Here is a 16,148-nt window from a genome sequence, read left to right as displayed (position 1 = left end):
CCCTCCCTGACTGAACTAACCTCATTATCTCTAGCTTGCTTGCTAGCATATATATACCTGCCCCTGGAAATTTCCACTACCTGCGTCTGAAGTGGGTATTCACCCACGAAAGCTCACGCTCCAAAACGTCTGTTAGTCTATAAGGTGCCACAGGATTCTCTGCAAATTTTAGTCCATTGTCCATCTGGGCTGTATGTCAATGGGTGACATCAAGGTTAGAAAAGACATATGCTGGAAAAGTAATATGGCAAAACAAAATTTCCAATAAATTCTTGGAATGCATTGGGAACTTTAGTATTTCAAAAAGTGGAGAAGTAAGCAGGCGGACAGCCATTTTAGACTCGATTCTGAGCTTCAGAAGGAATTGGGTGGGAATCTGAAAGTGAAAGACAGTTTGTTTGAAAGTGATCATGAAATGATAGATTTCATGATTCTAAGGAAAGAAAACAGAGAGTGGCAAAACAAGGACAATTGGACTTCAAAAAAGCAGATTTTAGCAAACTCTGAGAGCAAATAGGTAAGGTCCCATTAGAAGAAAATCTAAGGGAAAAAGGATTTCAGGAGAGCTGGCAGTTTCTCAAGGAGACAATATTAAAGGCACCACTGCAAACTATCCCAATGTGAAGGAAAGATGCTCTACCAGGAACTCTTTAATGACCTGAAAATCAAAGAGGAATCCTACAAAATGTGGAAACATGGACAAATTGCTGAAGACGAATACAAAAGAATAGCACACACATATGGGGACAAAATCAGACAGACTAAGGCACAAAATGAGTTATACTTAGCAAAAGACATCAAAGACAATAAGAAGAGGTTCTTTAAATACATTAGGACCAAGAGAAAGAGGAAGGAAAGTGTAGGTCTTCTACTTAGCAAGAAGGAGAGCTAACTACTGCATCAAGAAGCTTGATGTGTTTACTGCCCATTTTGCTTCAGCCTAAACTAAAAAGGTTAATGGTGACTAGATACTCAACACAAGTAGGGAAAGAACAGGTTAAAGAATATTTAGCTAGTGGGATGTATTCATGTCAGCAGGGCCTGATGAAATTCATCCTAAGGTATTTAAGGAACTAGCTGAAGCAATCTTGGAACCATTAGCAATTATCTTTTAGAATTTGTAGAGGACAGATGAGGTGCCAGAGGACTGAACAAGGGAAAACATAGTGCCTATTTTTTAAAAAAGGGAACAAGAAGGACCCTGGGGAATTATAGACCTGTCAGCCTAACGTCAGTACTTGGAAAGATACTGGATCAAATTATTAAACAATCCGTTTCTAAGCACCTACAGGATAATAGGATTATAAGGAATAGCTAGCATGGATTTGTCCAGAACAGATCATGCCAAAGCAACCTAGCTTCTTTCTTTGACAGGGTTACTGGTCTAGTGGATAGGGGGAAAGCAGTAGATGTGATACAGCTTAATTTTAGAAAGGCTTTTGACCCAGTCTCAGAATACATTATCATAAGAAAACTAGGGAAATATGGTCTAGATTAATAGGTTACTATAAAGTGGATGAATACCTAGTTGAAAGACTCTACTCAAAGAGTAAAAGCAGCAACGAGTCCTGTGGCACCTTATAGACTAACCGACATATTTGAGCATGAGCTTTCATGGGTGAATGCATCCGACGAAGTGGGTATTAACCCACGAAAGCTCATGCTCCAATTCATCGGTTAGTCTATAAGGTGCCACAGGACTTTTGCTGCTTTTACAGATCCGGCTAAAATGGCTACCCTTCTGATACTCAGAGTAGTTATCAATGATTCTCTGTGAAAATGGAAGGCCATATCTAATGAGGTTCTACTAGGATCAGTCCTAAGTCCAGTAAAATTCAATATTTTCATTAATAGCTTGGGTAATGGAGTGGAGAGTATGCTTATAAAACTTGCAGATGACCCCAAACTGGGAAGGATTGCAAGCACTCTGGAAGACAGGATTAGAATTCAAAACAACCTTGATAAATTGGTCTGAATTCAACAAGATGGAATTCAATCAATGTTCCACCTATGTGCGCAATAAATTTTGTTATGTACATCAAGGTAATGTGTGGATGTGTGTTGCCAGTAGAAACAAAAAACCTAGATACAATATATATTTTTTAAAAGTTGGGATAATTACTCCAGCCAGGACAAGTTAGGCATTTTAGAACTCACTACTCAAAGAAGTGTAAGAGAGAGATAAAAATTATGAAATGCATAGACCAGTCAAAAAACTAAAATAACACACTTTGAAAGAATAAAATTACAGGGAATATATGGGCATTGCAGGAAGTTCCAAGAAGTAACAACAACAACAACAGTGTTGGGAGGTGTGCGACATGGACGCTGTGTGTAGGTGAGCGCGACACACAGACACTCTGTGTGTGACACTGTGTGTGTGTGTGACAGATACAGACTGTGTGTGTTGGCTGCTGGGGAAGTTTCTGAGAGATGCTAGGTGACTCTTTAGGGCACTCACTGAAAGCTCTCCTCCTCCTGAAACGTGTCTCCCCACCCCTGCTCTGCAGAGATTGGTATGTGTGCGTGTGAGAGACAGAGATTGTGTGTGCTGGCTGCTGGGGAAGTCTCTGAGAGACCATGCACTGTCTCTTTAAGGCACTCACCAGAAGGCTTGTTCAGACCTCAGGGCTACTCCAAGTCCTGATGAGCCCTGTCCCCTCTACCCTGCTCTGTGGAGATGGGGTACAGGGACTAGGAGAGGGGGACACCTTGATAGCAGCACCCTCCTTTTCTCCTCCATTCCCCCACTCTGCACAGCCAGCAGGAGGGTCCCAGGAGCAGCTGCAGGAGCAACGTGGCTGCCAAGCAGCGGGAGTGTGGGCGGGAACCTGAACACATGCTGCTGGATGTGTGCGGCTCTGCTAATCAGCTGAGCGGCTGCCCAAGCATGCAGCTTACAGAAAACACAGCTTGGGACTTCAGCAAGAGCAGGGCTGAAGCAGATGTGCCCTGGCTCTTGAACTTCTGAAGATTGTCATATGCGGCTTGGAGGGCCAGTAAGTTTGGCCACCCCTGGTACGAACTAGCATTCCTGGCACTTCTGCTGTTAATGAGTCCATGGTATAAAGGTTAGGTTTGTGCTATTTGACTTGATTCCATTTTTGTTTACTTCATAAATGTTTCTTCTTTCTTTTCCCTCAGAGTGATCGACTGCTCATTAAAGGTGGAAGAATTATCAATGATGACTACTCCTTCTATGCAGACATATACCTGGAAGATGGACTTATAAAGTTGGTTTTTAAAATACTGAACATTTTTGCATGCATATTAATCATGATAGTGAGCTTGACTCCTGCAGCCTGCACATCTCTGTGGATGCCTGTTAATGTTGAATGTTGTAGAGGAATATTTTATTTATTATAAAAATCTGCTTTTCATCTTTGCTAGTGTCAGACAGGTAGAAGATTCTGTCAGTCAGTGTGACTGGAGTTCTTTACACCTGCAATGGGTCCATTCTCAGTTACTTCTGACAGGACATAGTCTATGCCAAAGCCTGTGCAGCGCAGGTAGTAGCACAGGCTCAGCCAAGCTGTCGGGTGCAGCTAGTGCAAGAGGTCCCAGGCGAAGATGATTGGTTACTGGCTTAATGTGCTGTGGGGTGCTTGTTACAGCTATTTTCACTTGCTGATATTGGTGCCATTTTGTGCTGTATGTGGATACTGAGCACCTACATGGGCACTTTTTCTCACTCAGAACCGCTACTGTGCATCCCATGTACATATACTGCTGCTCTCGTGTACACTAACATTGTGTACAGCGCTGCTTGTGCACTGAATATACCGTATATACTCAATCATAAACCAGTTTGTTTATAAACCGACCCCCCCAAGATGGATAAGTAAAAATGGAAATTTTTTATAACCCATTCATAAGCCAATCCTATAATTCAGAGATCAGCAAACTTTGGCTCCCGGGACACCAGGATAAACCGCTGGTGGGCCGAGATGGCTTGTTTACCTTGAGCATCCGCAGGCACGGAGGTAAACCTAAGTAAACAAAGTGTCCCGGCGCCAGTGGGAGATACCCACCAGAGAGGTATGTGCTAAGCCCTGCCCCTCTCAGGGAGATAAGTGCCTAAGTCTGGGCTGCAGGGAAGTGCCTAGCTCTGCTAGTGATCCACAAATTAAGGGAAGATAAGAGCTTGGCCACCTAAGATGCATGTGGGACATTCAACAAAACAGCTGGGGGGAGGGGAGGAGGACAAGGATGTCCCTTATAGTCTTTAGCTCAGTGGTAGGGTACTTACCCAGGATGTGGGAAATCCTTGGTTCATGTCCCTGCTCCTTCGTAGGAGAGAAAGCATTTGAACAGGGCTCTGCCACCTTTCAGGTAAGTGCCCCAACTATGAGGCTATGGAGTATTTGGATGTGGGCCTCCCTCAATCTCTCCTGCTGAAGTTGTTCCATTTTAATTAAACAATGGCATTCTTAAATATGATGTAGGCCACAGAACCACTTAGAACGATTCTATTGCCATGTGCCTAGGGCACTCAGCTAAGAGGTGGCAGATTCCTGTTCATATCCTTTCTCCCCGTCAAGGGGTGGGGGCTTGAATCAGGGGTCTCCCAGATCCTGAGTGAGTATCCTAACCACTGGGTTAATGATTAAAAGGGAGGCCTTTCTCCTGTAGCTGTTCTGTGTTGACTTGTCTGAGGGGCCTAATCCAGTAGGCATGCTCGGAAGCTGCTTACAGGATTGCAGCCATGTGCATGACTTGGGCAGCCAAACACTAGTCTCCCCCAGTCTGTGAATCACTGTGGGGCTTAAGTGGGAGATAAGCCTCTGAGTGGTTATCATGAGTGCACATGCTCAGGCCTAGAGAGAGGCTGCCTAGAGTGAGGCTCTATACCCAGAGGAAAAAAATGTAGGCACCTACAGGGTTAGGCAGCAGCCATGTGGGTGTTTTGTGGATGGCAGTGGTGCCTAATAACAGGACTTGGGCTCCTAAAAATGGGACTTAGGTGCACCCTTTGTTCTTTGTTTACAAATCTGGGTAACCACACTGAGCTCAATGAGGATTTCTCATGTGCATAAATTTAAGCATGTGAGTAAGTGGATTCTGGATTAGGGCCTCTACATTATGCCCTAGTCAACTTGCTTTGTTCACAGGAACTTATAGATCATGACATCTGTTTGAGAGGGTGAATCTTGTAAGGTGCTAATGATTACTGGTGCATCAAATGGTGTCTGGGGGCATTTGCATGGTAGCTGAATACAACTGTCAGCATCATTCACTTTCTCTCTCACTTGTAAGCAGCAACTAAATGACCCCACTTTCTCATTAGCATACAAATATTATTCCAAAATGAACTGTCCAAGGAGCCTGACACACCACCTCTTGCTCAGCATTCTAGAGAAACAGAATAAAAGCCACTGAGCAGTGCCCCTGAGGATCAGCCTTCTTCCAGCAGGCTTAACCTGGGTGGCAACACTAGAAGTGAGAAACCACCTTGCTATCCGCCCCAGCCAAATGTAGTGAAATCCTTTCACTTCAACATACAGTAATGGAGTGCAGCAATGTTGAGGAAGCTGGTGCTCTGCAGTGGAGTGAGAATGGCTCAGGCCCTGGTTCAGCAAAGCACTTCTACACATGCATAACACTCTTGGACTTCAGCGGGACTTAAGCATGTGTTTAAATGCTTAACTTTAAGCACATCCCAAAGCCCATCCTTTTTCAGCAAAGCATGTGCTTCAGTCCTTTGTTGAACCAGGGTCTGAAAAGATGATATTTTTATGGGGGAAATAAAACCAGCTTACTTTTATTTTTTAGTTTTTCTTGTTTTTCACAGTTTTCACAGGTAGTCTTTGGAATGTTTTTTTTGTTTCAAAGTAGAATTTAAAGGAGATGAATCTTAGTTCTTTTTTCCATTCTCAAATCTCTTTGCCATACAAACACTGCACAGAGAAAGCAATGTAGCTCTGATTATAATGTTAGGGACGAATGATCATCTGGTGTAAATTAACCTAGTTCCAGTGCCAGCAATGGAGAAATGCTGATTTAAACAAGCTGATTATCTTCCCTCTGTTTTCATTTGTTGAGTACCTTGTGATATTTCTTTGCAATTCAAATTTGAAGAATTCCGAAGCATCTTAAGTCCCTTTTGTGTAACCTGTTGTGCTGGTCTGCTTGCATTCATGCATCTGTTCTAATTCCCTACCTATTTTTCACTCTGTAATTAGCTACATATTGATATTTATCATAGTTGTGAACATATTACAGCGTACCTCCCAGTGTAATGCAACATTTGTGTGACTATTGGGCATTTACACACACAGCTATATGGCCTCAAGCTAAGCTAGCATCAGATCTCACTAGCTAAGCTTGGTTAGTGCTTAGAAAGGAGACTTTGAGCAAAATTCCAGATATTGCAGGAAGCAGTGTGGTTAATTCAGAAACTGGTGCTCTTCCCTTAGACTAGGGCTACGTCTACACTACAGGATAAATTCAAATTAGCTTAAACAGATTTTATAAAACAGATATTATAAAGTCGATTGTGCACGTCCATACTAGGCACATTAATTCGGTGGTGTGCATCCATGGTCTGAGGCTAGCGTCGATTTCTGGAGCGGTGCACTGTGGGTAGCTACTGTAAAATAATGAGGCCAATAACGTCGATTTGCGTCCACACTAACCCTAATCCTATATAGTAATATCGATTTTAGTGTTACTCCTCTCGTTTTGTAGAAGTACAGAAATCGATTTAAAGAGCCCTTTAAATCGATATAAAGAGCAGTGTAGTGTGGACGGGTGCAGCATTAAATCGATTTAACGCTGTTAAAATTGGTTTAACAGCGTAGTGTAGACCAGGCCTAGAACTGAGACCTGTGCCCCAGTGTAGTATGGGACACAGTGCTGTTGGATGTGGAGTCCTTTGGATGAGATGTAAAAATGACCTGTTGGTCTCCTGTGGTTCTTTTTTAACTCTAGTTGTTTGGCCAAATTCCAGTTTGAGTGATACTAGTAGTTTCCCCTGGGTATAATTAATAGTTATACTCATTTCCCATCCTAAATTGTTGCTACAGGCTGTTAAACAGTTGCCAAGTTTCACTTCATGGGTAGCTTTTGCGTTTTAATGTTGCACAAAATAAACTCAGGATCTGTATGTGTCTGGGATGAGTACATATATACATGCACGTAAATATTACCTTATCCCACAGAAAATCTATATTGAAAGGGAATTAGGGCTAAGAGTATGTATCAGTAATTTAGGGGAAACTACATTACAGGGGTGTGGTAATTATCCTAAAACAAAGTCGTACAAGCCCAGGAAGTTCACAGTTAATGTTAACCAAAAAACAAATCCAAGCAAGCTGAGGTGTGGAAATGCAGGTTTGTGGTTCCCATAGAACCTTAACTTTGCCCTGTCGTGACCCCAGGAGGGATTAACAATTTTTGAAATGTAACACGTTTTTAAAAATCAATTTTAATCTAAGTGGAGTCCACAAACACTAAAATGCCTTCCCCATGATTGTATGGATTTTGCATGGTGTCACTGTAAGACAGGGTTGAGATTTCTACTGAAGAAGAAGCTTTCAGTTATGAAGAATTACAAGGGGAATTACAAGACCTTTTAATTCATATATATTAAAATATAGCCTATGCACAAGATTGAGTTTTAACTATAGGAGAAGTTTGAAGAAACTGTGACTCTAGTTTGTTTCGGTTCTCTAACTGTGCATTTTCATACCTTAAAATGAATTGAATTTCTTTTAAGTTCAAGCTTAGTTTTGAATGTCTTGGGTTTATAGTGTTTGGTTTTGAAATAATTGCAACTTCCCTGTAATATATGGTAATAAAAATATTAATAATACAAAATTACTGATATGCATTCTCAGCCTTGATTCTGTCTTGTTTTAGTTGTTATCTGTGAATTTCCTTGTGCTTTTCCTGCTGTTTAGACAAATAGGAGAGAATTTGATTGTTCCTGGTGGAGTAAAGACCATTGAGGCTAATGGACGTATGGTTATCCCCGGGGGAATCGATGTCAATACTTACCTACAAAAGCCCTACCAAGGAATGACCGCTGTTGATGACTTCTATCAAGGCACAAAAGCAGCTCTAGCAGGCGGTACCACGATGATCAGTAAGTACTAAAACACTCTCACTTCTCAAATCTAACTGTCTAGGGGCTGAGCGCAACCTGCTGTTTTCAGTTCACATGATGTTCACTGGGTTTATCTGTGTATATATTCTACACATCTGTTTTCAGAAGTCATTTAAGATCAGATCAATGTCTGGATCTTGTGAGGTGGAATCTCCACTGATTACAGTAAACAACTTTACCAGGATCAACAGAAAATGAGGTTACTCTTAGAAAAAGCAGCTGCACCTAGGGTAGTGTTGTTGGGATTCCCTCTGAAACTTTTTCTACCCAGAGCACCATATCTGCTTCTGGGAGAACATTTCATCCAGTTCTCTGAGAACTAAAACACTCAGTTCGACTCCAGATTTTGTCAGTTACTTTCCTTTATCTGGCAAACAGCAAAGCTATGTTGAGTTGATCAGACTCAAGCGTAGGAGGTGAGTATAGAGCATACCACACATCTAAAGTTACAGAGAAAAACTCTTCCTTTATATACATTTGCAGATTCCATTGCATTTGCTATACATTACATCACACATTTTTGGGTTGGCTTGGTTACTTTGCAGGAACCAATCCAGCATGCTCTCTCCATGTGCTGTTCATGTGGGAACTTGTACTTTAATTTGAGATTTATTTCGTCAATTGTCCCTAACGTTAGGGTGTAGCTGCTTATGTTAGCTAGCACAGACATCCTGACTCCAGCTTATTGATTTTCAAGCCCCTATATACAACTTAACTATCCATTCGCCTTGCCTTATTTCTTAGTGGGCATGATTGGGAAGTTATTTATGTCAAGCCAGCTCTACAAGTGTATCCTGGATTTCTTTCCCATAACAAGCATGAGATTTACTATACTTGCTATCACTGATTTTATTTTTTATCAGTTTATACAGTGCAGTAACAATGCAAAGCAACAATTCTAATAAACTGTTGTGCTTACAGTGTAATATCAGATACCGGTAAAAATTTTGAAAATAATAAAATGGTGGTATAAGAAATCAGATATGAGACCAGGGAGGTGTGAAGCCTGCTTACAGCTACATCCTGGAAGCAGGATGTTCTGGTAAGGGGTTCCTGGCTGTTAAACTCGTCCTTTTCTGCCTAGCATTTGCATGGCACTGGACTAAAATTATGTGGGGTAGATCCTCAACTGCGGTAAATTGCCAAAGCTGTCTTGTGCTGCCCCACAGAGTTTTGCTCCCTTCGAGTTCGGAGTGGTTGGTGGGGGATGGCTAGTTTTGCTGGATGATACTTTGCTTTGAATGTATGTCATGCAGCAAAAGGCCATGGAAATGGGCACATAATACATTATTGTTTTTTAATAGTGGAAAGAATTGCTTTTTAGTATATTTTTCTTCAGTTAAGTGCTCTCATATCTTTTAGCCTATTTAGAAAGTCTAAATACGTTTTTATATCCATCCTCTCTGGATTGGAAAAGCAGATTCCCTTTTAAGCAGGTGGATAATATTGTACAGTAAAGATGGCAGAACAGCATTCTCCTAACTGTCTCTCTGCTGGACTCCACTGTACATGTTTGTGTAGATGTTTTAAATGGCTGTTCTATTGTAATCAATGGAAAGTTCAAATGCATCAAGAACATGAGGTGGGACCTGCCAGCTATATTCAGTACATTTGCATCAATGAAGGGGTTAAAACAGATTTATTTCTGGATAATAGTTAAATAGCTGTACTTTTCCTTTTGGAAGTTATTTTGTTTATTTAATGTAGCTGCTAGGACTGTTTAAGGATTACGCTACTTTATTAATAACGTGAAGTTTCTTAATGTGCTTTTCCTTTTTTCAAAATTGAAAAATGCCCAGTAAAAGGCTCCATTCTATACGTGCAGTAATACACCATAAGGTTTGTATGTGTTAAGATACAGTACACCTTGCTGTGTTTTCATTATTCAAGTAGAACCCAACCCTGAAAACATGAGTAATTCTACATGCATCATATCATTATCATGCTGATTCTGAAAGCCAGTGTGACTGAGTGGTTAAGACTTGAATCTTATATTTTGGAGCCCTGGGTTCTGTTCCCAATGCTGCTTGAAAAGCTCTTCATTAATGTATTGGTAAAGGGGAATGGGCTAATTCATGACAACCTTCTAGAAAAGGATATAAAGCCTTGGTCAATAATGAGAATTATGAAGTGCATAGGAATGTAAATGGCAGTCAGTAGAGATCAGAATTCATGATCTCCTGCATACCAGCTCCGTGCACCTTCACTAAGCTATAGGGTATTTAGATCTCTCTCATATATATATATATGTCTGGGGAACATTTCCTGACTTGATGATATAGCAATACAGGTTGCAAGATTCAGCTTCGATGCAGAATATTCTGCAAAAGCTGGAATAGTTGAGAGGTCTGTATCTGTCCCACATCCTGCAATTTACACTGTGCTAATAAAAATCCTGCTTTGTTGCAGGTTCACTGTAGATAATTACTGAAACTGCAGAATAGGAAATATATGCAATTTGTGTAACAGGTGCTTCATCTATATTTCAGTTGATCATGTGCTCCCTGAAGCTGGGGCGAGTTTATTGACTGCATTTGAAAAGTGGCATGAGGCAGCTGACACCAAATCCTGTTGTGATTACTCTCTCCATGTGGATATCACTAGCTGGTATGATGGGATCCGAGAAGAGCTGGATATCCTGGTGCAAGATAAAGGTTAGCTATGAAAATAAAATGTTTTCATTTTCTCAAAGCAATGTACAAATGCTCAATTCTGAAGTACTCCAGACAGTCCTGTTATTTCCCACAAAAGAGGCATATAGGTATTAGATATCCTGGCCATGAAACCTTGCATTCATTTACCCGTGTGAAAAGTGGGCCTGAAACTCCATGCACAGCTGTTAATCAGGAGTAACTCCATTAAAGGCAGTAGAGATATGCCAGTACAGATGAGGAGAATTCAGATCAGCAAGGGGAAAATGTTATCTGATAAAAATGGTAGCACTTGACAGATGGAAATAACTCTGTGCAAAGTGCAAGGCAGGCCTTATATTAAGATAACAAAATTAGGAGACCAACCTTGAGTGATTGGACAGTCGTCATAGGCTATACATCTTTGAACAACAATGCCACATGGCACTTCACCTGTTTGAAATAAGATTTGGAAATATATGGCTAATTTTCAAAATTAAGGCCAAGATTTTCAAAACTTGGATCCTAAAGTTAGGATTCTGAATCCACATTTAGGCATCTGCAGTAGTGACCTGATTTTCAGAACTGCTGACCACTCAGCAGCTCCCACTGGAAGATAGTGGAGACCCAATACTTATGCTCTGAAATAACTGACCTGATTTTCATAACTTTAGACACTTTTAAAAAAATTCTTGGTCTAGGTGCCTAAGTTGTGCCCACAAAACACACATTTACATAGTTCATTACCCATTTGTTCATGTGCACTTAGAGTTTCTGGGTACCAAGTAGGTATTTATTGCTAAAAGTATAATCTGGACTACATATGCTGACTCTTGTGTGTCAGAAAGCCAAATACATACATGCAATGTCCTTTTGTAGAGGGTTATGTTGGACAAATCTGAGAAGCTCTATTTAAAAAGAACTGTACTGTATAACTATACAAACAAAGCAGAGCTTGTTTTCTGTGTAGACAGTTTTTCAGTCAGAAACCACATAGATGGAGTAATATAGGAGCTTTCATCCTGAGCAGCACTACTGTAACAGTACACCTGCTGTGTAACCAGATTTTAGGCCGCAAAATATTCTATCAACCTACAGAGTCTTTAATCTTCAGGATTATGTACAATTTGAGCAAAAAGTAGCTAATTTTACAATGCTTTTTATAACAGGGCTGATTTTAAAGGCTGACTGCATTTGCCATTGTTGACAGTGCCAAATCAGTCCTCTGCCCCTGCTATCATCTTTAAATCTAGTTTCAGCTGGATTTACTATGAAGCAAGTGTACTGCAGCTTGTATCAAAGGCTAGCTGTTATTTTCCGGAGCTGGCTCAGAGATGGCTCTAGTATGTACTTGAGGGCTTACATTAAGAGCCGGGTGCAGACAACTGGGTTAATAGTTTGCTCCCAGTATAGAAATTTGAGTTTTCAATTCAAATATGACCTAGCATTTACTTTAAGAAAGAATCTGTTCATTGGTCCGGAAAGCAGAATGTTTTATGGGGTCCTAAGTGGATTGCTTGAGAGGTGTAGCATTTGGAGGTCACTTTCGTTCTCACTGATATTGTAGTGTGTCTCGGTCAGTGTGAATTACTTAACTGTGATAGGAGACATGGAGGTAAAGCACAAATAAAATAATATACTTTTTTCAACATGGCAGGAGCTTTAAAAATTAATATAGAATATCTGCTGAAAACTGGAAACAGCTAAGCCAGATTCTCAGCTGGTATAAATTGTCTTGATGTGAATCTTCATTGCTCCATTGACATCAATTGAGGATCTAGACCGGGGGTCGGAACTTTTCAGAAGTAGTGTGCCGAGTCTTCATTTATTCACTCTAATTTAAGGTTTCGCGTGCCAGTAATACATTTTAACGTTTTTAGAAGGTCTCTTTCTCTAAGTCTATAATATATAACTAAACTATTGTTGTATGTAAGTAAATAAGGTTTTTAAAATGTTTAAGAAGCTTCATTTAAAATTAAATTAAAATGCAGAGCCCCCTACACTAGTGGCCAGGACTCGGGCAGTGTGAGTGCCGCTGAAAATCAGCTTGTGTGCCGCCTTTGGCACGCGTGCCATAGGTTGTCTACCCCTGATCTAGACCTTATTATTTATTTTACATTCATTGACAAAGTGATCCCAGGTTAGTTAAGAAGCAATGCTTAGTCATCACATTTCAACTTGGAGTTTGTCTAATGTGCCCTCAGGAGGCACCGCCAGGGAGCTTGCAGAGCTGCTGATGAGATTGGCCTGTCATAGTTGGACAGTTAATCAGTTCTAAATCAATAGAGTGCTCATTCAAAGAGGTTTTGGCTTTAGAGAGCTTGGAAATTTTGCAGGAGCAACTGTTCATAAAGGTGCAGACAACTTCCTCTGACTTGCAACCATTTCAGCAGCCAATCTACATAACCCATGAATCTATTTGGCTCTCACATATGATGTAAAGAAATCACATAGGAGAGTATTATAATGGCCAAGTGGATCCACAGATTGCTCCACCCATTTCTTTGACTGTCTTCAGGATTTCATAAGCATGACATAAATGGTACTTTCATAACATGTGATGAGACTTTGCCGGGTCTTATGAGAGAAGGCATCAGGCACATTTTAGAAAGTATTTGTTTAAATAGTTAGGTTTATAAGTAATGGGCCAGATCCTCAGCTGGTGTAAATCCATGTAGTTCCATTGACTAGGTCAATGTACACCAGCTGAGGGAGAATCACTGACCTGTATGGCCACATAGCCAGATGGCTGCTACATTACCAATCTGCACCTTGGTCTCTGAGCATCGATATACGGGCAATCCACTAACTGAAAAGTGAAGCTTAAGTCATATCTGTTTTCAGCTGAAAACAGTATTGTATTGATTTCAGGGGGAACATTGACTTAAACAGGGTCAAAACACATACTGATGCCAATGGGTCAGAGTATGGCCCTAAGACAGAAAAAGGAAAGTAGCAACAGAGAATTTGCATTACTTGGTTAGGAGTATATCTTTTAGCCTGTCTGTCCAGAGAATGTTCACACAGGATTATAATTAATCTTTGGTTGGGTTCCCTTGGATAAGAAATGACTGTTGGTTCCGCCTTGGCAGGCTTAATGTATCTCTTTGGTCACACATGTATATCTCATATATATCTCAATTGCAATGGTGGTTGGCTTGCTCCAGATCTAGTCTGGAATGGGAGGTGGGCAGTAACTGTACATTGGGGCCCAGCAAAAGGGGTCTTCACTTAATCAAGGTGAATATCCTGTGTCAGTTTTCCTGAATAATCTTTTCCTCTAAAACAGACATTCAAAAATACTTTAAGAATCTACTTAACATTGCAACTCTCTTGTGCTTTATCTTTGAATAGGTGTTAATTCTTTTCAAGTCTACATGGCCTATAAAGATCTCTACCAAATGTCCGACAGTCAGGTATTCTTCAGCATGCTTATCATTGTTGTGATACATAAACTCCTTTGAGTTGATTAGTTAAGAAGTTTAGAGCTACCTGAGACAGTCATGCTGCTTTTGAACTGAACTTGAGAAAATGCATACATATGAAATTTGTCTCTCTGGAGGCCAAAGCCTGAGAGATGCTGAGCATCTGTATTTTCCATGGAGGCTCTTGAGAGCACATGGCACTCAGCACCTTGCAAAGAGGTGACTAGTGTTTCACGGTATCAGGCTCAGTGGAAGTAGCAGATACCCCTCAAGATTTTGCCCTGGATTTATATCCTCACCTGTTGGCTTTGGAACATTCAGTCTGAGTCGGGGGGGAAAAAGATGATACACTAGTGGCAATATTAAAAGTGACATAGTTTTGAAATCCCACGTGTTTCTCACTCACAGCAAATTGCTAAAGCATGTTCTTTGAGAAAGCATGTTTCCATATTCAGTTGTTGGAGTTGGAGCTTACAATGAGCTTGTTTGTATAGCACTTGTTATAGATCCAGCCTCTTCAGCTTTCTAATTCACAGACAGCAGATCATTGTAATTGGATAATGGCATCTGTTAGTAATAATAATGTTTGTTTGTTCAGTTGAGGAAATGCTTCATTCCCACTTATTTCCAGAGCTGTTTCCTTTTCTCTTAAACAACTGTTGTTACACCTCCAATTCATGTAGTTTTCATTGAACTTTCTAATGTAACAGCATCCTCTTGAGAAGAGGTGCATGCCAAGTCCAACTTCGTGATGGAATTAATTACAGCAAAACATATTAAGAAAAGGTGGAGAAGGGGCCAAGGGATCCAATATTCAAACTTGAATGGCTAAAGCAGAGTGCCCGTTTCCACATTTGGATGCTCAAATCAGTGCTCACGTGCCCCAAGCCCATTGAGTAGTTGCTTGAGTAACTCAGCTGAAGACTGGATACCTTAAGTTTAGGTGCCCAAGTTTGAAAACTGGGCTCCCGATATTACTTAGTGAGACCAAATACAGAAAATGGAGGGTGAGGTTTTCAAAAGTGCTTACAAGCATTAGGAGCACAAGTCCCATTGACTTTCAGTGGCAGTCCCTAAACTCCCGTAGGTGCTTTTGAAAAGCCCACGTGTAAGGAGTAGAATCCATTGCTTCTCTTTTGTAGTGATTATTTTTGAATGTTGGAAAGCAACTAACATGGAAGCCCATGAGAGAAAACAATAGAATTCTTTAGCTGTAAATGAAAGACATTCATGAGATTGAAACTGTGCCCACACTTACAGAAACATGTATGAAGTGTATACTTAAGGGAACATATGGGTACTGTAGCTATACTAAAGTGTCCATAGCTTAACTGGTATTCTAATTTAGTAGTCCTATTCCTTGTTCATTCATGGAAGCTTTTTTATATCTATTTATTTAGTTAGCTGCATGTACTCAAACTACAGACCAGAGAACTCTCACGAGACACATGCCTGTGTTGGAGGAGGTGCATAGCTGCCTCAGGGAGACACTTTGCCTATAGGTGGCACATAGTTTCTCAGGAGTGCAGCTGCCACACCACTCCACAGGCAGGTGCTCTGTGACTGGCTGATGTGGAGAGTGGGGACATGGAATAGCTAGCAACCACAGAGGTCCTAGCAGGGACTGAATATGGGGTTGGTGGTGGCTGAACACTTGTGCAAGGGGACATAAAAATATGATTTAAAATATGAGAAGTGTTTGTGAAATAAGTAACATATATTACTCTTATTCAGTAACATGCCCCTCTTTGTACCACTTCCAGCTTTATGAAGCTTTTACCTTTCTGAAAGGGCTTGGAGCTGTAATCATGGTCCATGCTGAAAATGGAGATTTGATAGCTCAGGTGAGTGAGTCGAATTTCTTCTCCTGTTTCCCTTAGAGACAGAATATGTTTCATGTGACAGGGGAGAAGGAAAACTTGTCTGCTAGTACAACAATCAGAGAAAGTATTGGTGGGAAAACAGAGACTACCTAGTAAAGCTTCC

The 16,148-nt window shown here is 40.8% G+C and overlaps 1 protein-coding gene across 2 annotated transcripts in view; it reads left to right on the top strand.

Annotated features, from left to right (window-relative positions):
* The window catches only part of CRMP1 (collapsin response mediator protein 1), a 75,050-nt gene that overhangs the window by 29,225 nt on the left and 29,677 nt on the right, over positions 1–16,148 (top strand). For both annotated transcript variants that reach the window (XM_032791995.2, XM_032791996.2), the window contains exons 2-6: positions 3,145–3,233; positions 7,902–8,086; positions 10,597–10,761; positions 14,092–14,153; positions 15,926–16,006. In XM_032791995.2, coding sequence (XP_032647886.1) covers positions 3,145–3,233; positions 7,902–8,086; positions 10,597–10,761; positions 14,092–14,153; positions 15,926–16,006 — 582 coding nt within the window. The remainder of the gene's footprint in view (positions 1–3,144; positions 3,234–7,901; positions 8,087–10,596; positions 10,762–14,091; positions 14,154–15,925; positions 16,007–16,148) is intronic.

Source organism: Chelonoidis abingdonii, chromosome 5 (assembly GCF_003597395.2).
Source record: "Chelonoidis abingdonii isolate Lonesome George chromosome 5, CheloAbing_2.0, whole genome shotgun sequence".
Taxonomy (NCBI): Eukaryota; Metazoa; Chordata; order Testudines; family Testudinidae; genus Chelonoidis; species Chelonoidis abingdonii.
Note: the sequence above shows the minus strand (reverse complement) of the source record. Positions and strands in the feature narration are given on the sequence as shown.